The 26,968-nt window shown below is 49.9% G+C and overlaps 1 protein-coding gene across 1 annotated transcript in view; it reads left to right on the top strand.

Moving 5' to 3' along the window:
- Positions 1-26,263, top strand: part of Scara5 (scavenger receptor class A member 5) — a 91,869-nt gene extending 65,606 nt beyond the window's left edge. Inside the window, exons 6-9 of the mRNA XM_057786796.1 lie at positions 671-769; positions 2,589-2,636; positions 19,692-19,886; positions 24,197-26,263. Coding sequence (XP_057642779.1) covers positions 671-769; positions 2,589-2,636; positions 19,692-19,886; positions 24,197-24,333 — 479 coding nt within the window. The 3' untranslated portion in view covers positions 24,334-26,263. The remainder of the gene's footprint in view (positions 1-670; positions 770-2,588; positions 2,637-19,691; positions 19,887-24,196) is intronic.
- Positions 26,264-26,968: the final 705 nt, after the last annotated feature.

The raw sequence follows: 26,968 nt of genomic DNA, 5'->3' as shown, positions 1-26,968 counted from the left end.
CACAGTTTTGGCTCTTTGTTTATGGAAAGAAAGGGAGTGTTTGGTTTGGTTTGTTTTTCTTTAAATAGGTTGAGGCATTACCTCACCCTTCTCTCACTCACTAATGCCATCCCCATAGCATCCCCTCCTCCCTAAGGGCCTGAAACCCCTCAGCCTAAAGTGTGACATGATGGTGACCAACCATGACATTTCTGTAAGAAAGACCAAGACTCAGAGCCTGCCTCCAAAGCCCTTTGCTGTGTCCCAAGTGACTTACCATCTGTGAGCCCCAGTTTCCTTATTTGTAGCATGGATGAAATAATACCTTTATGTTAGTCACGAGGATTAAATGAGATTCTTTATCCCTGGCGCACAGAAAGTAATCCAAAAGATGTGTGCAGAATTTAGAAGTCCAGCATGCGTATAGGTATCTGGATGGGACTGGCCCTACTATCCACTCGCAGCACTACTAGGCCTTCAAGGATGAAGGGCCAGGGAAGGGTGATTAAGATGCTCTTAATGTGATGTGATTAAGGTGCATATACAGATGCTCTGAGCTGACCTGCAGGATGCAAACAAGAAGACGCAGAGGTGATGGGAGATCGAGGTTGCATGAATTATTAAACCAGGCTTTGGCATCTAAAGGACTTTTCTGAATCTGCAGCTCCACCCTTGTCTCTTCTCACCCTAGGTCTGCCCGGAGAGAGAGGTACCCCAGGACTGCCTGGCCCCAAGGGTGATGATGGGAAGTTAGGGGCCATAGGTCCCATGGGCCTGCGCGGATTCAAAGGTAACACTGAAGCTTACTGCAGCCTGGAGCTGCCATTCAGCAAAGTTCTGTGTGTGTGTGTGTGTGTGCGCGCGTGCGTGCGCGCGCGTGTGTGTTCGTGTGTGTGTGTGTGTGTGTGTGCGTGCGTGCGCGCGCGTGTGTACGCGCACACGCGTACAGGTTTCAACCCAGAGATATAAGCAACGGAGGCTAGTGAGGGGTCTCTCAGAACAAAACTAGATTGCAAGCCTGTATTGCCCCTCCTCACTAGTCATCCCAGCCTCCCTGCCTTCTGCAAGACTCTTCATGCTTCCCCTAGTACATTCTTATGGGTATCTGAATGGAATATCCATTTATTTCACTTCTCAGGTTGACTTAGCCAGCACTGTTTCTTCTGATAGCTTCTTTCTTCTTTCTCTGGCTATTCCCCTTGCTCATTTTTAAGGGAACCTACTTCAGAGTCAGTCCCTATGGCTCCCTTTCCGTTCAGGATTGTCAGGTTGGCCAGGTGTGATGATGCCCTCCTTTAATCCCAGCACTCGGGGAGCAGAGACCGGTGGATCTCTGTGATTCCAAGGCCACTGGGATCTATATGGTGAGCTCCCGGACAGCCAAAGCTACATGGAGAAACTATTCTCAGATAGATGGATGGATAGATAGATAGATGATAGAAGATAGATGATATATAGATAGATGAGAGAGAGAGAGAGAGAGAGAGAGAGAGAGAGAGAGAGAGAGATGACAGATCAACAGACCTCCCTTTATCACTGCAGAAGACAAGGATAACTGGTGTTCCTTGCACAGATACCCAAGTTTCTCTTATTATCAGGATAACCTAGTACTGCACATCATTCCCACATTGCATCTAGGTCTCCATTCTTAGATCATTGGAAATTCATATCTACTTTTCAGTGATTAAAAGTACTGAGTTTTTCCTTTTGTGATCCTAATTTGAAAACACGTAACTTTTAAAGACTGTAATGATAGACCATGCTTGCTGAAAAACAACTAGATAGTACAGAGACGTAGGAAGGGCAAAGTAAATAGGAAGCCCTTTTTCCTTTGGCCCCTTTGGCTCTTACTCTTCAGAGTGACCACTGTGAGCTCTTTGGAGCACACGCTGCTGGATGCTTCCCTAAATGTATTCAGCCGTGCATGTGGTTGGTTTTGTTTTGATTTGTTTCAAACCCAGAATCGCAGTAAATTCTCTCCCTTGGCATTTTCTGATCTGCTTTCTTCACCCGCAGTATGCAGTGGGCTTTTGACTTGCAGATGTATGTCTGGAAAGTGGTAAAACAGAATCCCCCTTGCCTTTCTATGGGCCCCTGAGCAGTGCCAGGACATTCTGCTTTATTGAAAGAGGAGGAAGCTGGGGAAAGCTCTGATCTTTTAACCAACCCTGGAAAGGAAATTCCACAAGTCCTTGGAAACTCTACCTCGTGTTTTATAGTCTCCCCTACCAGAAAAAAACCGCCTGACATATAACCTGTCTCCATAGACCGCTGGGGCTCAGTCACCTTCCGTATTGCGGTTGTGGGAGTGAACCTGGGTGTGATTTTTTTCTCCAACACTGACTAGCTTTACTCCATTGCCCACCTGCCCCGTCCCAAGCTTCCCTTGGTGGTATGTGATAGCTGGGGCTTTCTGGTACTTTCACTAGAGGGGGTAGTAGATGTTTTCACTCTTTCCCTGCAGGACCAGAGCAGACGTCATAATTATCTTCCCCACAGTGCCCTCTGGCGGCTGCCGCCTGGCCGTGGGTTAGCAAACCCAAAGATAACATCCCACTAACAAATCAGGTTTGTTTCCACTCCTAATGCCTGTTTCCCTTCTGTTGCAGGTGACCGAGGCCCAAAGGGAGAGAAAGGAGAGAGAGGAGAAATAAATGGTAAGGGGTTTCTGCTGGGTTACTGAGTTCTTTGGGGATAGAGTGGAGCCCCATATGGTCAGGGGTCAGGTGCTGGAACTTGAATATCAAAGAATCTACCTTCTTCTTTTTCTTTATTTTTCCTTTTTCTTTTTCCTTTTTGCCCCCACTGGCTCAGCAATAGGCATCAACAAACCCTAGGGATGTTGGGCTGGGGTTGTGAGAAAGGATGAGGAGGTTTCCTGCCCGTGGCATCACTAACTGCCTATATACAATCTTTGGGCTTCCATTATTCCTCTATACAGTGGAGATAATCAGAGCCCTGACCTCTCAGAGCCATGGTGAAAATTGACCGAGCTGGTCCATGTATGACAGAGTCCAGATGCCTGATTCAGGGCCCATGAAGTATCAGCCACTAATATTCCATGTCATACACCAAATCAGACATTCTTCTTAAAATCACTAGAGATATTTGGTAACGCGCAGCTGCAGACTTTGCAGAAAACAGCCCACGCGATGCTCAGGGAAGAGTGCAGCAGCTCAGTGGGACCTCTTCCGTCTTCGCCTTTGTTACTTCCGGAGCCATGAGACTAAAGACGTTCCCAGGCAAACTCTGCCATTTTACATGGGAACGGGCACCTCTGCTGAAACCCTTCCTGTATCGGTTGCAAGCTGGCTGCTCTAGCCGAGTCACATGTCTGTGAGACCTATCTTCCTCCAAAGTACTACTCCAGGGAGACTCAGGGAAGAACACATAGACCCTTCTAGCCAAGTTCCAAACAAGAATAGAACATGTAGTACGTGGTGCCATTGGCTCTGAGTCTATATTCATGGGTGGGTTAGCATGTCTGTGGGCATCTGTTCTCTGGGCATTGCCCTCAGGATTGTGGCCTGGGTACCGGAGCTGGGGAAGTACAATCTGGAACATCACTGGGGACTTCCCCCAAAGGACAGGGTAGCAAATGTGGTCTTTAGGGTGCTGCCTACTCCTGCGCTTAGTGTCGAGTGATTGTGACAAAATGCTGCCGGGGTGGCTGAGAAGGACTGGGCTGTGACATTTAGTTCTGAGAAATAAACAACTTGTGTGGGGTTGGGCAGGAAGGGAGGAACTTTCTGGAAAGATGACCTTTGAGAGTGAGATCAGAAATGTTGCCCACATACCAGAGGGGTCTCACCAGGAGAGCTGTTCTCTTAGCTGACTTGAGAACCCAAACAGGAGGTCACAACCAGTAGAGTGAGCATGGTCACTATCTACCCAGACAGAGCTGGTTTGGCTCTGAGACTGAGCTGGTAGAAGATAAAACTGAATGGTGTGAGGCTCCCCAGCTAGAGTCTGGGGAAGAGCGCCCCTCCACTTAACTTTATAGCCTATGGACTGCCCGGCCAGGGACTGACGTCAGCTCCAGTGGAAGGAAGGTTTCTTTCTTGTCTTGGGGAAACTACACCCAGACTGGAGCCCAGGGCTCATCTAGAAAGCCCAAGCCACAGCTCGTACAAAACCCTAGCTTCTCTTCAAAGACCCCAGAATGGTCTCCTTGTACTATGGGACTGGAAGGTGAGGGGCTTGGCTAGCTGGAAGCTATCCACAGTGTGAAGAAGGGCACAGACAAGAATTCTAGAACCACAGATCATTTAGAACCACGGTCAGAGGCCCAGAACTGAACACTGGGGAGGTGACTTTCTGAGTGTGGAATGGAAAGTCAGGCCACGGTCTTGGGACAGTGGAGTCTTGGATGGGAGAGCTGGGATCCCCGAAGTTCCTAGTGTGTTTCTCCTCCCTCATAGCTCTAGATGCTGGTAGAAGCCCAGGCTGATGGAACCTTTGGCTCAGTTCCGAACTGTGGTCTGAGTCTGTGAGACAGCAGGGTTGCCTTCCCACAGCCTCTGCTTCCCAGTTTGCTCAGGACAGGTCATCTGGAGACTCCTGCTGCGTTTCCACAACCCTCCTGTCCCTGAGGTATTAGTTATATCCCTGAGACCCAAACTCTGAGGAGATGCTCACAGCTCATCTTTCAGAAAGTGTGGAAATTCTGACAGGCACGGTGCCTACTTCTAGGGCTGGCTTTCGTACTCATTCCCTGGGCTCTGGGCAGCTCCGCTGTAGGACCTATGGGGTAGGAAGTGTAAGTTCTCAGTACCAGAGAGCCTCAAAGCCCTGAGCTGGTGGCGCAGGGTCAGCTTGCCAGGCTGAGTTCTGGTAACTGGTGCCTTTGCCAGAGACTTGAAACCTTTACTAAATACTTCAAGTTCACCTGCATAGCAAATACCCAAGGTTGCAACAGGGTGTGTTGCTATAGTAACAGTATTCATGACAGCATCAAGATGGACGCCTCTCACTGGCTAGTGGACAGTGCATAGTATTACAGAAAACTCCCAGGATCCACGCTTGCAGTCAGTTAAGGTATTTTTTAGAACAAAAATCTTGCCAGTGTTTATCCATATTGAAGCTGGAGTCGTGGGATTTGGGGGTTTGGATAGGCTTCAAATCACTTCCTGTCCCATTCCCAGCCCCACCACTGCAGGTCATTGAGCAGACACCAAGAACAAAGACGTGGAGGGCTCCAAGGTAACCCGCGTAGGTGATGGCTGCACTGGCTCTAGAATCCAAATCTCTGCGTGTTTTTCTTGATGAGAAGTAAAGAATTTTATTTTCCCCTCAGGCCTTAGACATCAATCATCCCATTAAATATTTGACTTTTGGAAATTTGGGCCAGGGAAAAAACAAGATCCGTACACACGTCTCAAGGAAGACAGGCGTTTGTTTTACCTTGCTATATGGCCTATTTGCAAGATAAATATACACGTGTATAGGTAAAGGTTTGTTTAAATCCCGGGGCATGAATTTTAAGCAGTCTATAAGCTCAGATTGCTTTAAAATTTTTTTTTCTCAGTTTGATTTCACATGGGAAAAACTATGCAGCCAAATGTGGAGTGAATTCCAAGAAAGTGTTAGTTGATAGTTATCATTGGAAGATCAGAACACTGGGAAAATGCTTAATATTTTGTGGGTGTTTTATTGTTTAAGTAAAGGGGGTTCTGGGTCCCAGGGAAGCCAGACACACACACACATGCACGCACACACACATGCACACACACACATGCATGCACGCACATGCACACACACACACGCACGCACTTATGCAACAGCAATGTTGAGTTTAAAATAAATGGGCAAGGGCTAGGGGATGGCTCAGCGACTAAGAACGCTTGATGGAGGACCCATGTAAGAGGCTGAGTGTGGGCTGTGTGCCCCTGCAGCCCCAGTGCTGTGGGGGTGGGGACAGGAGGATCACTGAGGCCTGGTGGTTCCCAGTCTAGATCCAGATTCACTGAAAGGTCCTGTCTCAAGGGGGTAAAGTGCAGACCGAGAGAGCCTTTGGCCTATGTGCACATGTGTGTGTGCACACACACACACGAACACGTGCGCACGCATGCGCACACACATGAACATGCACACACACCACAGAATGAATGAGTGATCAATGGAGGGTGATTCCAGATAGTTTTCCAGTGGCTGCTGATATGTTGGCTACTTCTGTTTAAAATAAAAACAGTGAAGGGACCCCTTGAAGTATGTAGATTCCCATCCTCCTATACCTGGGCCTTGGAGAATTTGTTTAGAATAATGTCACACCAAAAGCCAACCTTATCTCAGGCCTGAAGAGATGGGGTTGTTGCTTCCTCAGTGAGCAACTAATAGTGCTTTGTTAGCCGTGCTTAGAACCTAAAATCCTTGTGTAACTTGTATGTCTCAGCAGCAATGTGATTGAAGGGAAACCATGCTAAGAAAACTGGGCCACTTGCATAACACTGCTAATAGTCACTCTTTCTGGGAGGCAGGAGAGAGATTCTGGAAGCGTTGATTTCTTAGTTTTCACAGTGACCTGTAAGAATCACAGTTATTATACCCATGATATGGAGATAAGGGGGACTGGAGGTTGAAAGGAACCTGCCCAGTGGTCCCTGGCCTTCTTTGTAAGAGAAGTCCAGGACACAAGGAAGGCCTGTCTGGTCTTGAGTCCACACATCAATCCTTCTGTATCATCTTTGACTTAGCTCATGTCTCCTTGGGCCATGGTGTCTATCCTGAGTAGTTCGGGTGGAAGGCGCTAATTCCTTCCTCAGCAAGTCTCAGTTACTTTTAGGGAATCTGCTCTGTTTGGTCTGCACTTTGCCAAGCTAAGACTGTCCTTCCTGTCTCTGTGGCTCTGAGCAGGGCTCAGACTTGTGCAGGACAGGCTCTGGATTTGCCAGTCAAGCCCTTCTGTCTCGTGCCCTTGACGTGGCTTCCTGATGGTGGAGGCTGACTGATACCCCAGATATAGAGGCGTCTGCATTTCTCTGTGCTTTTCACTCAGTCATTCAGGGTAGCTCTTCACCAGTTTATTCATTCTCCTTGTCCTCCTGGTGTCTGGAAATTTCTATGTGGAAATGGAAAAGAATCAGAGAGAGAGAGAGGGAGAGGGAGAGGGAGAGAGAGAGAGAGAGAGAGAGAGAGAGAGAGAGAACAAGGACAAGGTTGAAGGAGGCCTGTGGAGATCAAGATGAAATAGAGCAGAGCTGGTTGCAGGGCAGACAGGGATTGGGACCCAGGGACCAGGAGAGAACTGACTTGAAAAAGAGTAGAGGCCAGAGAAGATGAGGGGATTCTCAGGGAGTGGGAACTGGCCTCCCTCACTTGTATCAGAATGAGAAGGTAGGAAATGTAGACAGAAGAAAGCATATGAGTGAGGAGAATACGCGGGAGTGAAGAGGGGCCGTTCCTTTGGCAAATGTCTACTGAGTATTCAGACCAGGAGCTTCCATCTAGCAGGGGGAGAGAGACCTGTTAACAGTTACAGGTGACCTTCAGAAGAGCTATAGAAGTGGGGACAAGGTCAAAGAGAAGTTCTGACCCAAACACTAAAGGGAAAGTTGAGGTCTGGTAGGTACTTGGGAAGAACAATGGCATTCTGGATGCTGGGAGCTGGACATGGAGCTGGTACTCCTGTAGACAGGCCGAGTGAGCTTAGAAACAAAATCCAAGCTCAGGAGCCAAGAGAAAAACCCTCCCATAACTTTTGCAGTGGTCCAGGAGGTTAGGCTTGACCCTCTGTGACTTTGGGAAGCCACCAGCAGGGTCTCTGTAGAATTGAGCACTGGGAGGTGACTGGGGGAGGAACAGACCAGAGGCTTTGTCACCCTGATGGCCCTCCTCCTTCCCAAGATCTGAGGCATGCCAGGTGGGTGGGCCCTTCCAGGTCTTTTTCAGAAACATCACCCAAAACAAAGACAAGACCCAAACTCCGTGAAACTCCCAACAAACAGTATGAGCCATGGGGCAGCTCAGAGAAAAACTCTGGCTTCTTCCCAGCTCGTGCACATGCTATGACCTCAAGCTGGCTTTTCCTGTACCCCAAGTTTCCTGGCATTAGCCAGGTGTCTATTTTATCTTGGAGTTAGTATGGACTCCATAGGTTCAGTGCTCGGACTCACAGGGCCCCCACTTTAGATCCAGTTTCTGAAATGGGTGTGTCCCACGACCTCCTTGAGTTCAGTCGTTCGCTAAAATGTTCCACAGAGCTGGCCTCTCCTCCTGTTTCTCCTCCTGTAAAGGGAGGTCAGCCGAAGAGAGGCAGGAATGGGTCCTGTACTCAGTCAAGGAATGAACGCTGATGGCAATGCTAAAAGAAGTGAAATCCCCTTGGGAACACAGCCGTGGTGAGGTCATTGACAGGCCGCTAATATCTGTATTCTCAACACATCTAAGTGAATACAGGAGTCGAGAGCCAGGGCCTGAGCAGGGCAGCTAGTTAGGAAACAATAAACAAATAAATGTTTGGCATTCGTACTAAGCAAGAGTTAGCAGCCAGGGGCATATTCCGGATTTGGGAGAGTTGGCTGCTTTGAACGGCTTTTCTTGTGGGGTATCCATGATGGCCAGTCAAGCCAACCAGGTTACTGTTCTGGGTCCAGCATGCTGCTAGCTCATCGCCCTGGCTCTCTGCCCGTCAGTCTTTCTGCCCGGCACCTGGAGGCAGCTCCCTTAGGATTCAGAGGTCTACCTTCTGGGATCTGCCCTGCAAGTAAAGTCTCAGTGAGCCAAACCTCAGGCAGAAGGTGAACAAAGGCTCCTTGATGGTGCTGGAGAGGGGGCTCAGTGGTTACTCCAGCTTGCTGTTCTTCCAGAGGACCCAAGTTTGACTCCCAGTACCCACAGCGGGTGGTTCACAATGCCTAGGTCCAGCTCCAGCAGATCCAACACTGTCTTCTGGCCTACAGGCACATGACATACACATTTTTAAAAAGTAAACTAATTTTTTTAAAGGCCTTGAAAGCACTAAAGTACCGAAGTTGAGGTCATTTGATGTGGGGTTTGTACGAATAAGGTTTAAGTTGAAGCAAAGTTGAGATATACAGAAAAACTAGGAATGACTGGAAAATTTGTTTAGAAAACATTTCAAACAAACTCAAGAGTGACTCCCAGCCCCTGGGACCCTAAGCGCTCTCTCTCTCTCTCTCTCTCTCTCTCTCTCTCTCTCTCTCTCTGTCTCTCTCACTCATGTGCTCTCTCTCTTTCTTCCATGGTACTGCTGGGTGTAGAGTAAAACAAGAACCATGCAGATGAAGCTGGAAAGTCTGAGGACTGCCATTGATTGACGTCCTAACTCCATGACCCTCTCCATCCTTAGATGGGGAAGATACCTTGGAGGGTATTTGTGGTCTCTTGTCTCCCCCATGGGTGGCAAAAGCTTCTTTTCTTCAAGGAGATGCCAGTGGAATTTAGATGGAAAGAGAAAGAAATGGGAGAAGACCTCGGAGGAGGTCTTGTGGGTGCTGTGGGGGTAAGGCTACCCGTTGGCTTCCTTGCTGACTCAGCCTGGGTGGGTCACTTGCCACCTCACCATACCACAGTCCCCACCATGATCCTCCCTCGGGCTTATGCTGAGTTTCACAACACAAACATGGACCACCCTTGTCACTGAGTTCTCTGTGTGTCATCCCTCGAATGGAGGCAGACACTACCGAGGGGCACGTCCTCATCTGGGGTGGCCGCATTGGTACTAAGCTGAGTCTCCAGGTGAGGATTTACAATATGGACTTGGGGTTGCTTAACCCTGGACTGGGAAGGACCCAAACTAACATAGGAACCGTGTGTGGAAGGAGAAAAAAACATCCCCAGGAGTCCCCCAGAGTGGCCACTGGGCCTGAGGGGATGGGGCACTGGTTAAGCAATGGGTCCAGAAAGCCTTCAAGTGAGGTCTTTCAAATGTCAGCATCTCTCCCTGGAGGGCTTGAGTAAGGCTCAAGGCCTGCTGACATGAGCAATCAGCACTCTTGAATGTCTCCTGACTCTCCTGGCTTGTCCTCTAACCCAAAAAAAAAAAAAAAAACTTAAAAAAAGAGGTTTATTGACTTTCTTGTCTTGGTGCCGTTTGAAAAGGCCAGAAAACAAAAGGAGGAGAGAGGAGAACCTCAGCCATCCACACAGTTGCTTGGTAGATAGCCTCAGCTACCCACACAGCTGTTCAGTAGATAGCCTCAGCTACCCACACAGCTGTTCAGTAGATAGCCTCAGCTACCCACACAGCTGTTCAGTAATTAGCCTCAGCTACCCACACAGCTGTTCAGTAGATAGCCTCAGCTACCCACACAGCTGTTCGGTAGATAGCCTCAGCTACCCACACAGCTTTTTGGTAGATAGCCTCAGCTACCCACACAGCTGTTTGGTAGATAGCCTCAGCTACCCACACAGCTGTTCAGTAGATAGCCTCAGCTACCCACACCACTGCTTAGACGATACCTACAAATACAGTTGTGAGAAGCTTCAGGCTTCTCACACTGCCGTGGTGTGAGCTCCTAGCGCCAAACGGCAAGGTGAGGTCTTCATTTACTATTTGATAGATGCATCTTTCTTAAGATTTAGTTTTACTCTTTTCAACTATGTGTATGTGTGCTTGTTGGTGTGTACACAAGTGTAGGTACCTGGAGTCAGAGGCATCAGTCACTGGAGCTGGAATCATAGATGGTGTGGGCCACTCATGTGGGTGCTGGGAACCAAACTCATGTCCTCCCTAAGTGCAGAACGCACTCCTAACCACTAAGTCATCTCTCCAGCCCCACGACACATCTTTTGAAAACAAGATTAACAAGATTAATTTATTTATTGTGTGTATATGTTGATGCCAGGAGTCTGATCTCTCCTTCTATCACGTAGGTCCCAAGGATAAAACTCAGGCTGTCCGGCTTGGCAGCACCTTAACCTACGGAGCCATGTCATTACCCCAAGACACACCTTTATTGACAAGTTTCAGGAACCAGGACAGTCAGCAATAGTAGCATCAGAGAGCCAGGCACTTAGTTTCCAAAGACTATATGACCAAATCGAGCAGAGAAAGGCAGGAGTCAGCAGTTTAAAGGGCCAGTACTGGGGAATGGGGAGATGGCTCAGTTGGTAAAGTCTTTGCCACGTGAGCATGAGGACCCGAGTTCAGAACGCATGTAACAAGATCTCTAGCCAGCTAGTCCTGCTGAACGGTGGGGTCCAGTCTCAGGGAGAGACATGGACTCAAAAAATAAGATAGAGAAAAGGAGAGGAAGACCCTTGACTTCAACCTCTGGTCTCCATAGTCAAGAGCACACAGACAGACAGGCAGGCAGGCAGACAGACAGCAACCAGAGCACTTCAGGGAATATAGCTGCTGCATCTTCTACCTAATAGTCCTTACTATCCCTGGTGTGTCTTCCATCCAGAGACCCAGCATAAGGGAGACACAGCCCAGGGGGAGCCCAGGAGGGGTCACTTCTTCAGGTGACCTAGACAGAGTCTTCTCCCTTCTTCGTTCTCCTTGGAGGGGGTGGTGGCACTGGCCAACCTAGAACCTCTAATAAAACACCCTGAAGAGGCACCAGCTCCCCATTAGGATCAGAGCAGACCCCCTCCCCCCACAAATGGTGTTTCCTACACCCACACCCTCGGGCAATGCCCTCCAGGAGAGCCTCCCAGAAAGCCTCCCAGAAATGCCTTCCTTCGCTTCAGCAATGGCTCCCAGGCTCCCATATGGATCACATTTCCTGTTGAGAAGTGTCACCCCAGCCTAGGGGGTAGGGGTCTCCAGGCCAGCTCAGGGCATGAGGAGTTCTTCCTTTATAAGAGAATGAAAGTTCAACTTTCTCAATGGGCAGATGGTCCAAATTATCCCTGGGCCCCCTGCCCCCGCCCCGCTCCGCAGCTGCAGAAACTGCAGAGCCCATTCTCCCAGCCCCGTGTGTTTATTTCTACTCTCCACAACCTCCTTTCTTCCTTCTTGTTTGGCTTTGGCAGCGGGGACTGCAAGGCAGGAAAAACAAACATCAAGGGGCTGGACTATTTTGACCGTAGCTTGGGCTCGCTTTAGAAGCAGAGTTCTCTGGGTTCTGGGACCCTCCGACACCTAGCTGCAGAAGGCTTTGAGTTACTTAGTACTCTACCCTGTTCTTAGAGCCCTTAAACAGTGATCTGGATCCCACTTGCGCATCCCATCCACGCATCTACTCTCTGTGTACAATGAGTTGAATACTTCCGCTGTGCCATTGCTAAAGCTTGGGTTTGCGTTCAGAGGGTACCTGCTAAGATTTCCAAATTCTTGTGTACCAGAACAAAAATACAGACCATGAATAGTGATAAAAAGTTCTAAAGGGAGAGAGAGGCTCCTGAGAGTGGAAGTGGACTGGAGAGCTGGGACACAGGTCCCAGACTCAAAAGCCTTGAGTCCTCTCACCGCCCATTTATGACCCTTTAGAGGTCATTTACACAGCACTGACTTCCCAGATGGGACTTTCCTTGGGCATTCTGTTTTGTTTTCCAGTCCTCTGTCAGCTATTTTTCTTTATTCTTATAGTAATCTTTTTTATAAAGATCTGATTTATTATTTATTTTTGCCTGTGTGTGTGCATGTGTGTAAGTGTATGTGTGTGTGCATGTGTGTGTGTGTGTGCAGTGCCCATGTAGGCAAGACAAAGGTGTCAGACCCCTGGGGCTGAAGTTACAACCAGTTGTGCACTGTCCAACGTGAGTGCTGGAAACCAAGTTCTGGTTCCCTGGAAGAGCAGCAGAAGCCAGCACTCTTAAGCACCGAACCATCATCTCTCTAACCCTGTATCTTAATCTCGATGACTTTCTCCATCCCTGCTTTCCTGCCGCACCAGGGTCTCTGTGTGTAAATGGGGACACAATGGGATGTTGGGTGGGCTGTCATCATCTCATACGTAGTGGAGGGGTGGGGTGCCACAGGAATCCAGGAAAGCAAATTGCAGTGTAACAATCCACAAAGACGGGGAGCACCCTTCAGGGAAGCCTTCCCAGAGGTGACCTCTATGTGTGTGACAAGGCTGGACAGGTGGTGAGCATATAGCTACATCTGACCTGCTCTAATACTGCTGCGACTGTGCATGAAGACTTCCTTCAAAGTATTCAAAATACCCCAGACTGTTCAAAATTGTCCTTGTGTTAGAGGCGTCCGAATCTCCCTGGCTGATTCCTATGTGCAGTCAGACAGGGCTTTAAGTCGGAGACATACCCTGTAGCTCAGGACAGGAAGTGCTGAAGACCCAATGGGACTCCTAAACAGAGAGAAAAGCACCTTACATTTGGAGAGGGCTGCTAGTAGACAGCGGCCACCAGTGTTAGGCCAGGGGCTCATTCTGTTTGGCAAAGGAGAGGCTATGGCTTTAAGCACCCCTGTGTGACCCTTGGCAAATCACTTGACACTTCCGGGCCCATTTCTTCTGTCGAATGAGAGAAGCTATGACAACTAACTCATGGAGTTGTTGTGGACGGCACAGGATACATGTATGGGGCACCTTGTCATCGTACCTGGCATTCGGGCACTCAATGGACAGACTCCCATTCCCTGCACTGCTTCTGATTTACCTGAAACCTCCCCAGGACTGGGTTCTGATGGGGTCAGGTCTGGGAACAGCTCTGAGCCATTCTTGACCAAAGCATGCTGGGAGTTCCAGACCTGCTTCAGCCTGGAAACCAGCTCTGAGGGATGGCAGCTACAGGGCCACTTCTGTGACCCTCCCGGATCTGCGCAGCAGCAGAGGATTGAAGCAAGTTGCTCAGCTGTGCTGAGAGTAGAAAGGTAGTTCACAGTGTACCCCCATAGAAGCCACGAAACCCCAAACAGGGCGAGCTAACAAGGTAAAGGAGCCTGTGGATGAAGAAATGCCAGGGACAGCCAGAGATGCAAAACCAGATGCCAGTTAGAAAGCCCTGGGGTAGATTCCCCAGAGATACTCTGCCTTCCCTCCCATACCCAGAGGTAGCGTGAGCAGCTGTCGGGCCCTTGGAAAGATCAGTGATCTGAGTCTGGCTTTGGGGAGGGACCCAAATCCAAGACCATTTCCCACCTGGGGCTCAGGCAACAGTGACCCAGATCCTGACTTCTTCCCCAGGATTCTGCTTCTCCTACAGGATAGCAAGAGCAAAGCAATGCTTCTGCGAGAAGAATCCCCACACACATTAGATTTATAAGGACTGTGTTAGCCACCCAAGAATGGCCTGGGCCATGGTGCGGAATTCCCGGATCTTTCCGGAACTGCTTTGCTTAACAAGTCACATCCAGTTTGCATTTTTGTGCCGAGAGTTGCTGACAGCAGGAGCCAGGCTTCTGCCCCCCACTCCCTCCCCTCTAGCAAGCAAAGGAGCCAGAAGCTGGGGAGAGTAGAGGAAATGGGGAGACAAGTCCAACTGGAGAGAGTAGCCCCGGATGGTGTGCAGATAGGTTTCCTGCATGCCGTCCCTGCTGCGATCCCTGCTATGCAAGTGTCCTCCGCAGGGCATGGAGACGCCCAGAGTCAACCTGAGTGCTGCGGGATGATCCTCTGGAGTTCACGGTGTTGGGTGTTCTAAGTCCTTGATACCCACTAGTGATTTCACTGCCACCATTTTCCCTATGTGTCCAGAGGTGGTACTGGCCAGTGACACTGACACTCTAAGCCAGCCCTGAAGGCAGAGGCAGCCCACTTCTGTGATTAGGGCCACAGGAGGAAACCTGCTAGACATTATGCAGAGACCTCTGTTCACAAAGGGAGTTCTCCGAGGCAGGTTATCAGTCAACCCTCGGGTGGGTGTGGCCTTGCTCCCCTTTCTGTCCTCTTCAGCTATTTCTGGGAGTCATTGGAGTCATCTGAATCACTTTAGATAATGGGTCTGGGAAAAGGCCCATCATATTGGCGAGTCTTGTACAGTCTGGAATAAAGGGGCTATTGGAACCCAAGGCGACTTTGGGCCGCTGCCGTAAGTTAAGAGGTCAGCTCGTCTAGTGTCTCATCTCAGATATGGCTTAGGGATGCCAATTCCTGATTCTCAGGCTTGTTGCTCCTGCCTCCAATTCCCCCTCTCCACAGTTCCCAGCTCATATTCTTGAGAGATTCTAAGTGATTCTGGAATTTTCATTACAGTGGCTTGGACAGATGTTCCGAGCTAAACCTTCCTTCTGGCCCTTTCCCACATAGAAGGAAGTGCCATGGGCTGTGGGAACAGCACACTCCTTGATCATTTTATCAAATGTCACAGCCATACCACATTAATTGGCAAAGTCAAACTGGCACTAGTGGCAAGGTACTGGGCAGATCCAAACATCAGTCACTATTGCCACAGGGAAAAGAATTTGGCACCAAGTTAATTCTCTATTGATTTGGACAGCGGTGACATGCACTAAAGGCAAGAGGGGCCAAGAAGGAGGTGCAGGGCTTGGCAGGGCCGGGAGAGGGGAGTTACAAAAGGAAGGAAGTTGAGTAGTGCCAGGGAAGGCCGTATGGGTTTGGTAACTGATGGTTATCAAAGTAGGCGGCTCTTGTTGGACAGGCGCGGAACACAGAGGTCTTGCCTTTAGTGGCTCGCCTGGAAGAGCGCGAGGCTGCTCCAGGAACTTGCTGTGGCTCTGACGGCGCCTTCGTGCTGGGTGCAGTCATTCTGGGGCGTTGACTTTGAGTTGTTGGAAATGATAGCTATGTCTTCTTGAAGCCCTCTTAGGGCAAGGTTGAAGCACAGTTAGAAGGAGGGTTCAAAGGGGCCTGGCTTGGCTTTTGCCAAGAAGAGACCTTTTACCACTGATCCTCTCATCAGGCTGGGAAATGACAGTGGCGGTGAAGAAGTGAGGCGGAGGGTCTCATGTATCAGATCCAAAAGAACCCTAGCGCGTGCCCTGGTGGACCCTGCCCATCCAGCTCCTTCCCCAGACATGTTCCTCTCCTCCCTATCCAGGCTGCTGCCTCAGAGGCACAGCTACCGTGCTCAACAGGGCGTGGCCTAGGACTGTCTCTAACACTGTGTTCAGAAATGATGGGACAATACGCCATGTCCCTGTTGCCAGCTTGCCAGGCCCTGAAAGTTAAGAAGAGTACAAGAGAGGGACAGGAGTTGTGAGGTACTCAGAGGGGCTCACTCATGAAGACATGTATCCACCCATGCAGCCCTGGCCATCAGACCTGTTTAGTACTCAGTGCTTGGGCATCCGGGACTGTCACAGCAGCGGAAGTAGGGCAAACACATATGGCCTGAGGTTGGAGCTTCCTGGAGCAACCTCTGGTGGAGCCCTCTGCTCGGAGGAGTACCAGCCCCACCTTGGACCTCCAGAGTTAACTGTCACCAGCTTCCCTTGGTGGGAGGGCCCAGTGCTGGGAGTGAAGAAAAGCCGTGCTCTGGGAAGAGGGAGGCCTAGCCTCCCAGAAAGAACTGCTCCCTCTGCCTCAGTTCCCTCATCTCTGCATGGGGGTTGGGGTGGCCAGGGCATCCCTGAGTCCCCTGCCGTCACTGGCACCCTCTATGGTCCTCTCCTTTCCTTCTGTTGGTTTGACTGGAACTCAAGGCAGAAGACAATGCTTTTGCTTCCACAGTCCTTTGGCCTCCATTTTCACCTAGGAATGTGCTTGGCAGTTCCAGAGATGCATCTGGATGGAGAGCTAAGTGAGCAATCGAAAATAGAAATGCGGGTACCGATCTTTTATAAGAAAGGGACAGGTGATGCACAGGAGAGGGACCAACTCACCTGGCTTCCTCCAGTGCCGAGGCTGCTGAGTCCTTTATAAACTTACCCAGTGCAGATCTCAGGAAGAGTGAACAACTCCAAAAGAGAAAAAAGAGCACAGCTCTGGTCCTGGGTTAAGTCCCCAGTGCAGACAGATCTCCGCTCTCCTACTCACAGGGATGGCTTAGATAAGTCACATCCCCTCTCTGCGCCTCTGGCCCCTCTTGTGTCACATGAAGGCTTTGTGCCATCTCAAAATCTTGGCCAATCATTTGTGATGACTGGAAAAGCTCACTAATGTGTCCCCATGAACTAAGATAGCTCCATACGCTACATGATGGGACATCCGAAGCCCACAGCTAAGCGGCAGCAAATGCTGCCCTCCACAGCCTTGGGAACTGCAGAACTTTCTAGTCCGGACCCACGCGTTTCTCCATGACCTGACCCAAATGTGTCCCTTTCCATTTTTGACTCAAGAGGGAGGTCTGGGTATAGGAACCCTGAGGCTTTTTTCAGCGTGGATGAGGGCTATAGGAGCCCTCACCAGGAGCAGCCTGGGTAATGGGCAAGGCAATTCTGCAGGTCTAGGAACAGGAGGCAGTTTCTAGGAGCTGGGGTAGCAAAGTGGAAAGGCATAAGGAGAGGTCAGAACCACTGACACCCCAGGAAGCTTGTAAGCAAACAATGAGCCCCACTGAACTGCAAGAGCAAGGTGGACACGTGGCTGCAAGTGGCCAATCCCCTGCCCTGGTTACTTGACTAGTGTTTTCCAAGCAGGGATGCTTCTGGGCTAAGCCTTGGGGTAACTGCAGTCTTTTCAGTATAAAAGGGAAAACCTCTACCCGCAGGCGTTGTGGTATCCATAATTCTCGACCCTAGAACAGAAGGGGAAAGAACTGATGTACAGTCCTGTGGGTATCTTGGTATCTCAGCTAAGCTTGAAAGGTAAAGGCTACAGAGGAAGAGCTCTGCCCAAGAGCTGTTGACTGCAGGTTGGGGACAAGCTGTCAAGTTAAGATCATGTCCCTTGTCTGTGTGTTTCAGATGAGGAACAATTGCTTAAGCAACTGGGGTTTCCCAGCTGCGGAACAGCAGGGCAGGGAAGCCGTGGTGGGGAATGCATGGTGGCCGGAGAGTGAAGCAAGCTGGTCACATTGCCATCAGGAAGCAGAGAGCAAACAGGACATTAGGCTAGGCTTGTTTCCATTACCTCCCAAGAGTCCAAAACTTTCTGAAGAGTACCGCCAGCTTGGGACCTTCAGACTCAGTAGCCTGCAGGAACATTCTGCACTCAAACCATCGCACTGGCTGAGGTTGTCTCTCAGGCACCAGATCTGGCTAAGTGGAGGCTGATCTATTAGATGGGGCAGGAGCATTTCTGGATGATGGGCGATTGTTTAATAGGAAAACTCTGTCTGGGGAAGAAACTGCTGGGAATAAGCCTGGTTGAAATCCCCTACACAGAGAAAACCTAAATTTCTAAGTGAGACATGACATTCTACTTGGGCTAGAGACAGACTCTCGGCAGAAGGCTTGGTGACTCTCCAGATACACTGATGGAAGTCGTGTATCTGTAGCTTCCATGTTCCTTTTCAGAGCCCAGGAGATCAAGGACTGTCGAGGGAACTACCTCTGGACCCGAGTCCCTGAGTTGGGGCAGTCTGGACCTTACCAGGAAAAACTCAGTGTGTGTGTCTCTCTTGTACATCCTTCCAGATGGCACCTCACCTCATTCCACCCACTTCCTTGTCTACACTTCTAAAATGATGCCTTCCACACCTCCTCTTCCCATCTTCTGTCCCTAGCTATGCACTTAACACCACTTGGAAATGCATATATCGAGACAGGTTCTTAGCATATAGCCCAGGCTAGCCTATGGACTAATGCTGCTCCTACTTCAGCCTCCCAAGTGCTGGAATTAGAGATGGATGCCATGACACCTGACTTTACCGCTTGTTTCCTAGGTGTTTGTCAGTCTCCCTGACCCCGCTCCAGCGTCAGCTTCATGAAGGCACATCCTTTACCCATGGGTGTGTCCACTGTGTTCTAACAGATGCTCTGTCATTCATTCGGCTGCATGAGTTAGGGAACAGAATGAGGCCAGTCTAGACAAAGCAAAGGGGTCCCTGAACATCAGCCCCACCCCCTTGTCATGGTCCAGCATTTACTCTTGCTCTCACCTGATCCTCGAGGCTACCTGGCTTGTGACCTCTGACCTCACACAGGCTTCTGTTCTCAGCCTCACTGCATAGGATGATACACACACTCTCAAGTGACCTGGTGTTGACAGAGGCAAGGCAGGTCTGGGGAAACCTGTAGCCCGTCTGAGGTCAAGCCTCAGGCAGGGGTCTCACCTGACTTTTGGTGTCATTGGTTCCCCTTAGAGTCCCCAGGGAGTTTCCCTGCTCACACGTAGCCTCTGGGTTTCACCTTCCCACCACAATTTCCTCTTCAAGGTTCCCATGTTCTCCCATTACACATCCCACCCCCCAAGTCCCCCTTGGGTGCTTGTGAGAGCTGGGTTTTCAGTCACTCTCAGCGGTGGCTAGTTGTCTGATCCACGAAATGAATAGAAACTGTCTGGTCCAGGGGGTTAAAACTCACTCAATACTCAGAAGAGATTTTTGGAGTCAATTCTGCTATACACTTAAACTTGATTTTAGAAATCAGTTGTCAGGAAGAGAGATGTCAAAGACTAAAACAAAAGCCGTGCATGGTGGCATACAGCCGTAATCCAAGCATTCGGAGGGTCAGCAGGGCTACCATGAGACCCTGTCTTGAAACAAACCAAACAGACCAAAAAAGCAGGAATGACACACTGAGACCTCGTGTCTTTAGCCCTGTATGGAAGGAGGGTCATTGACAAGGCCTGGGTGGGGTCCTGGAGTGCCCAGAGATAGGTAGTCATGGTGACTCTTGGCAGATGTGGGGGTCATTGATAAGGCCTGGATAGGGTCCTGGAGTGCCCAGAGATAGGTGGACATGGTGACTCTCTTGGCAGATGGTGTGGGGGTCATTGACAAGGCCTGGGTGGGGTCCTGGAGTGCCCAGAGATAGGTAGTCATGGTGACTCTCCTGGCAGATGGTGTGGATTTCACAATGATTCGCCTGGTGAATGGCTCTGGACCACACGAGGGCCGAGTGGAGGTGTTCCATGAGCGTCGCTGGGGCACGGTGTGCGACGACGGCTGGGACAGGAAGGATGGGGCTGTCGTGTGCCGCATGCTGGGCTTCCATGGCGTTGAGGACGTGTACCGGACAGCTCGCTTTGGGCAAGGTAAGGTACGGATTAGATGACGGGAAGAGATCGAAGGACTCCAGGCCTGGCCTTTTCCCACCAAAGCCTGCATCACCGTCATGTGATTTAGCCAACTGAGCCCTGGGGGCCCCATCCCTCACTCCTGTTCTCAGTACACACCTCATACTGACAAACGCTTTCTTTAAACATGGAGAAACTTGGGTGAACTTGAATCCAAAACAATAGTTCCCAGTGCATGGATCAGATCTGTTGCCCATTCAATTCTGTGTTCCCTGTTCCTGAGCTGTGTGCACTTGGGCCTGGCTTCTCTCCATTCTGCATCTCAGTGTGCTTGTCTGGGAAAGGGGCTTACAGACTCTGGGATGCTTTCCAGCCTAGGCCCCTGGGAGCTAAGATGTTGCCTCTCAACTGTCATGAACACCTGCCTTCCCGTGCACAGGGGACCAGGATTTGAGCTGATCAGATCAGATCAGCTGTTGGTGACCTGACACTCAGAGTGGCAGATGCCCACCACAGAGATTTGGAGGGGGTGTGAGGTACCGGGCAGGCCCACCATCTTGCTCAAGGCTTAAGCTTTCCGCTCCTCTGAGCTAAAATAGTTACAGAGACTCATAGTGTAGCCTGAGGAGAGAGGGTGGGTGGCTTGTTCTCTGCTAAATGGATTGTCCCTGAAGGTTCCCACTCCTCACAACTGCCTAGCTTCTCATCCCGTGATAGACTGCTGCGGTTCTCGTTCTGGAAGCCGTCTGCAGAGTCCCGTCACGCCACCTGATGAGTGACCACCAGTTCAACACTCTGGCGTCCTGAGCTCTCTACTTCCTTCTTCTCCTCCTCCCCAGGCCCTCCTTATACTCCGCAGGCTGTCCCTGGAGCTCATCTCTACACCTGGGGCTTCAGTCAAGACCCGGCTCATTCTCTCTGCCCTGGAATAGGCCCCTGAGCCTCAGACCCTTCCGTGTCTTTCCAGTTACTTCCTAGACAGCTCCACTCAGACACTTCATGCACCTGTCAAATGAGCCACAGTTTCTTCCCACCAGATCCTTACCTCTATCAGGGCCTATAGCACCGTCATCTGTTAGACTCCATCTAAACCAGGCCCTGGGCACGTCCACCCCATCACCAACTCCCTGTCTGCTCCATCCTCAAGTCTTACAGAGTCAACAGTGTCCACCTGTCCAGGGTCTCTTGAACTGCCTCTTCCTCTTCCTCCTGACTGCCCCACCTTAGCCAGTGTTCCTAAGCACAGAGGAATGCTTAGGGTGGAAACTGAACACAGACTCCTATGCTTGAGTATTCCTTGATGTTAGGAATATTTCCTAACATGAGCTCCCTGCCGATACAAAAATTCCCAATCAAGCCAAATCAAAACAAGCCAAATTAAGAATATCCAAGTTTAATGGGAGATGTGCGCTCTCAGGTGGCCCAGAGAGGGAACCGGGAAGATGCAAAAAACGTGACTCTCCGGGAGGAAGAAAGGGAGACCACGTGTTCCTCTTTTGGGAGATCACTTAAATACCATGGGGAGTGGTCCTGACCCCATCCCGAGGGAGGGGTCAGGACCTGGCCTGCTGAGATTTGGAGTCCAGACCATGCCTGGGGGTTGGGATAGATGCAAGGGGCTGGGGCCTAGGCTCCCAACTTGACACTTGAGCAGGTTCCTTAACCTGTCCGTGCATCTTCTCTCTCTTTCTAAGGACGGGCTGCCGGTGGTAGACAGGGCTATGTGTGCCAACCTCTTAGTATGGTGCCGGCACCATGGCTCATCTCTTTTCACTATTCCCTTGTGTGAAGATGGCTGTTGGCCCAAGGGACCTGATAGTAGCTCTGAGCTTTTATTCACCACTATCATTTGTGCTGTCTCAGCACAACCTGCAGGTCAGTTCGTGGGCCTGCCTTCTCTAGCTGCCAGCCGCCTAAGATGAGTGGGTGCCTGTGCTAGCCCAGTTCTGAGTCCTCAGTGGGCCTGTATTGCTCTTGGGATCAGATTAGCTTCTCTTGGCTCAGCAACAAAGTCCTTCTTTTTAACCCCTCCCTCTAATCGTTCTTTGAGACAGTCTCACGATATAGCTCAGGCTGGCCTTGGGCTCACTATGTAGCTCAGGCTACTCTCTAAGACGCAATCCTTCTTCTCCTCCCCTAGGTGAAGGAGTTTGGAGTGTGCACCCCTACTACCAAGCCCTCCCTGACCAAAGCCCTTCCTAAGCCACCTCCTACCACCCCCCAGTTGTCACAGGGTACTTCTATCTACTGTGCTTCTCAGAGGCACCTGACGCTATCGCCTATCAGCCTGTCTCTGCACGTTACCTTTCCCCATCAGCTCCAAAAGTCAGTTCGGTTTTGTCTCCTGGAAGGAGCTTTCCAGGCCCTCTGATGCCTCCTCAGCTCATGATGAACACACGCTTTAACTCCTGAGGCATACTCTGCATGTCTCTGTCACCCACGTTGTTCACTGGTTTATTCTAAACACCCAGAAGAGCACCGAGTGGAGGGAGACCCCCGTGTCTGCCCTCTGTGCGCTGGCACCCATTTCGCGAGCTTCGGGCAAGGGACTGGAGGTTAAAATACACAGACGCACACAGACAAAGAGACAGCGACACGGGTCATCCTTGAATTCCCCAAGAATGCCTCCTTTATTGTGTTCAGGGGCAGATTATATAGAGATAGCCACGCCCCAGCCAAACCCACCAGAAACCACTCTCCTGCCATCAGGAACTCCTGAAGGTCTCGTGCTCAGAGCAGTCTGTGGGCACTCAGATCAGGGGATTACAAGAAATTCAGGATCTGGGTTCTCACTGCTCCCAACAAGCCTGGACTTCAGTGACCTACTACTTCCTTTTGCCAAATAGGTCCCACCTCTTAAAGGTTCCACAGCCTCCCCAAACAGGGCCACCTCAAAGAAACAAATGCTTAAAACAAGGCCCTGGGAGGGAGACACTTGTGCTTCATACTACACTACACATCGTAGGACTAACCAACCAATCAGGGTGCTGGGACGAGCAGCAGTGCGGGTTTGCCCAGGATTCACAGGAAAAAATCCCATATCCTGGAAGACTCCTCCCACTAGGAAAACTAAAGCGTACCCCTGCCATGGTGCTGAACCCTAGGTTGAGGCGTGCTGCACGGTGCAGGCTTGCGTTTGCTGCTGTCACCAGGGCTTATGAAGTAACCGAGTTCAGATTCCCTGAAAACGCAGGTTCTGCCTTAGCAGGACAGGGTGGGACTCATCGTTCTGCATATCTTACAAGTTCTGGTGATACAAACACTTACCCTACTGCTTCCATGGGACTCATGGTGTTAGTCATCCTTCTGGAAGGCCGCCAGCATCTGGAACCAGGCATAGCCATCATCACAAAGAGCTCACCGGCACCACGACCCCCAGGCCCCTGCTGCCCAGCTCATCAGTAGGATCCCAGGGTAATTCACACAGCTTGCTTCCTTCTCCTCACAGGCAAGCCCTCTGTTCAGTCTGGAAGGTTATCCCAGCTGCCCTAAGCCCTGATATTCTAGAAAGATACCAGTGCCACGTTAATACCATTTGGAGCTTGGATACTATTCTGTGACAACCCACTAAAGCTCCAGGCTCTCCATGTGTGGTCACCTTCAGACTAGCAGACCAACCCATTCCTAGCTGCAAGTCTTAGGGACTCTGTATTAGAGGGACTAATCCAATGACTTAATGTTTTGAGGATGTGTGACTATAATGTCAGATTTGGGGACCCTTTATCTTTTTGGAACTATGGTCTGGGACTCCCAGAATGGAACCATTGTAGCAATGTTGGTACTAAAATATCAGTTCTGGGCCATGGGATAATCCAGGGTCTGTCTGACATTACCCTTCTGATTAGGCCTTGCCAAACTGTTCATTCATGAAAGCTTCAAGGTACTGAATCTCAGTGTCAGGGGGAGTCAGTCATTAAGTGTGAATCTGGGCCTAGGTGGATGGGTGGCAAGATTGGAGTTGGAAATTAGACCCTGCCTGTGACAAACTGTGTGATCTGCTCCCAATGGTTCTCTGAGCATAAGTGTTTCTTACCGTCTACCCCAGAATATAATGGTGAGGACTATAGAGGCTCCCATCTGTAAGAGGCCTGACGCATAGAAGATACAAACACCAATATCATCTCTTATTGATGGTCCACCTATAGGAAGTTAAGCCTATAATAAAGATGCATTCTCGGTAGAGCAGAGAGGGAAGATGGCCTCTACCGGATTAGAGAGCGCCGGCGGGGACAAACGGGCCATGGTGATGACATTTACAGGCATAGCCCCCCTTTTCCTTTCCGCCTCCGGAATCGCTGCTAAGGAGCTGTGTGCACCTCTCTCCCCAGGTACAGGGAAGATTTGGATGGACGACGTGAACTGCAAGGGGACCGAGCACTCCATCTTCCACTGCCAGTTCGCCAAATGGGGAGTGACAAACTGTGGGCACGCCGAGGATGCTGGGGTGACGTGTACCACCTTCTGAAAGTGGGTGCAGCCCAAGGCCAGCACCCTGCCGTGACCACACTCCTGTGTTTCTGGGGAAGTAGGAGGATTGCTTGGAGCCACCTGACCATGGCTCATGCCCAGTTCAGCACCATCCCCAACCCTGCTGCCAGCTGGCCCTACTCTGGTTCCAAGGCGACCTGATGTTACTGTCCTTCCAGACGACTGCTCCAAAGTGCTCAGCGGGACCTACGTTCTGTCTTTCCTTTCCACTGGGGTTTCTACATGGGGGTCCCTAGTTAGCTGAACAACCAGTATGCTCAGCTATCTGAAGACTATTCACGGGCCCAGGGAATCCATGTTACAGACGGTCTCTTGTTTACAGATGGATGCTGATAGGATGTCACGGGCAAGAGCTGCAATGGAGGTGGGAGGAGTTATGGGTCATGGGCTTTGCAGGTAATTCCTAAATTCCAGAGTTTCACCATCTACTTCCCCTGCAAGTGAAACCCTTACTGACTCTGTTTCCCCTCTTTTCCTCTGCCTCTTCACACTCTATATGTTAGTTTGAGGAAGGGGCAGAGGAGACATAAGAAAATTCCAGCTACCAGAAGAAGCCAGAAACCCGGCTGGAGCTGGGAAGAGAAGGGAGTGACTATTGTGCTGTGCTACGTTGTATCTTGGGTGCTGACATCACTTAACCACTTTGCTGTGTTAATACAAGGCAATCAGGGCAGGACCCTGCCTCCAGGTAGTGCTCACCTGGCCCATTCATCTGGCCTCCAAGTTAGAAGACCAGGGATGATCAAGACTAAGACAAGGTTCCCCCATGAACCTTGGTGTACCCTTCTTAGGCCCGAGTAACAAGCTTGGGCTGTAGACATTGGTTATTAGAAAGTTGTGTACTCCAGATATTATAGCAAGTACGTATAAGACCAGACAGGATGGGTTTCCAAGTCAAACATCTGCACAGGAGGGCTGACTTGGAGGGTGACAAGGAAGCTATCCACAGTAACCTGAGGCCATCAGTCATTAGAGGCTGTGTCCCAGGGCAGCTGGTGACATTGTACCTTCCAGGCCTCTTTAAATATAACCCTGTGACCAGAGGGGAAACTGTCCTGGTAAGTCCCCCACAGGCAGGAAGAAGTGTGAATTCCCTATAACCTTCCATGGGAAATGAAGCCTGTGAGCCGCATTCCCCTCCTGGTTACAGAGAGAGCGCGTTCTGCTATTGACACAAGGAAGAGGTTGAACTAGATGGTACGTGTGTTCCAGAACTGGGGGGCTAGGGTATAGCAATTGAAGGCAGACCTATCTGGCTATAGCAGGGCTGTAGACACAGTCACATATCCCATGAGGTGAGCGTTATCTTGCTGGGAGTGAGGAAGACCTAGGTACCCCCAGGTGCAGTTCTCCTGAGTGATCCTGGCTGGCCACTAAGCCTATATGTGATCTTGATCATTCTTGCTTGCAAGCTGCGTTACTCACTACTGTCTTCATGATCTGACCAACTGTTATGCTTACATAACATGCATGTACTCATGCATCTTCTTCCAGAGCCAATGTATGTATGCCTGTATAGCGTGACGTTCCTTATCACATAGCTCAGCACATCACAATGGCTATGTTTTAAAAGATATACTAAAGGCTGTTGTCTTTATTTAGAAAAAAAGATATTTTAACAGTGCATAAACATCACTTCGATAATTTTGGAAAAGAGCCCAGTTACCCCAGTGATGAAGACTTAGGTAACTTTTTCACTTAGTCTTTACATGGGGGGGGGAAACACAAGTTTGGTTTTATATCTATAAAAGAGATGTTGAAAAGTATTTTAACCATAAAAATAAAAGTCGACTAGTTTACAGACCTACCTATGAGGACATGGAAATGACCGTGGACTGTATTTCAGGGACTAATGGAAACTAGGCCTAAAATACTTCAGACCTTTTGTAAGAAAGAATTTCAATAAAGCAAACGTTTGAAAAAGATGTCACTGACGGGTGGTTATATTTGTCAGGGTTCTCTAGAGTCACAGAATTTATGGAATGAATCTCATACGTGTGTGTGTGTGTGTGTGTGTGAGAGAGAGAGAGAGAGAGAGAGAGAGAGAGAGAGAATTTATTGGAATGATTTCCAGGCTGCAGTCCACCAATGTCTAGTTATGAATGGAAAGTCCAAGAATCATATAGCTGCTCAGTCCCATGAGGCTGGGTGTCTCAGCTGGTTTACTAGGATTTCGAAGAAGGAATGAATGGGCTGATGGAGGTGAGGGCAAGCAGGCTAAGAACACCCTTCCTTCTTCCATCGTCCTTATAGAGCAGAACATTCTAACAGAAGGGGCAGCCCAGATTAAAGGTGTGCCTTCCAGCCTCAAGATCTGGATTAAAGGCGTGTGTCCTCAGGCCTCAAGATCCAGATCACAAGTGTGCCCTCCATTTCTCTGCTATAGCTCTTTCCAGATACATCAAGTTGACAACCAGGAGTAGCAGTCACAGTGGTCCATCATATTCTTTATCATAAAGACCCAGGGAGCGTGGAGGATGGAAAACCATCTGATTATCCTCCAGCAGGGGTTGTTAGCATGTGTGGACTCCTCAATGCTTCCAGAAGATACTCAACACACATTGGTCAGATTGATAGGACATGTAGTCTGTTTTCTGTTGCTGTAACAGAAC

The sequence above is a fragment of the Chionomys nivalis genome, chromosome 12 (genome assembly GCF_950005125.1).
Source record: "Chionomys nivalis chromosome 12, mChiNiv1.1, whole genome shotgun sequence".
In the NCBI taxonomy this organism is placed as follows: domain Eukaryota; kingdom Metazoa; phylum Chordata; class Mammalia; order Rodentia; family Cricetidae; genus Chionomys; species Chionomys nivalis.
This window is presented reverse-complemented; position numbering and strand designations above follow the sequence as displayed.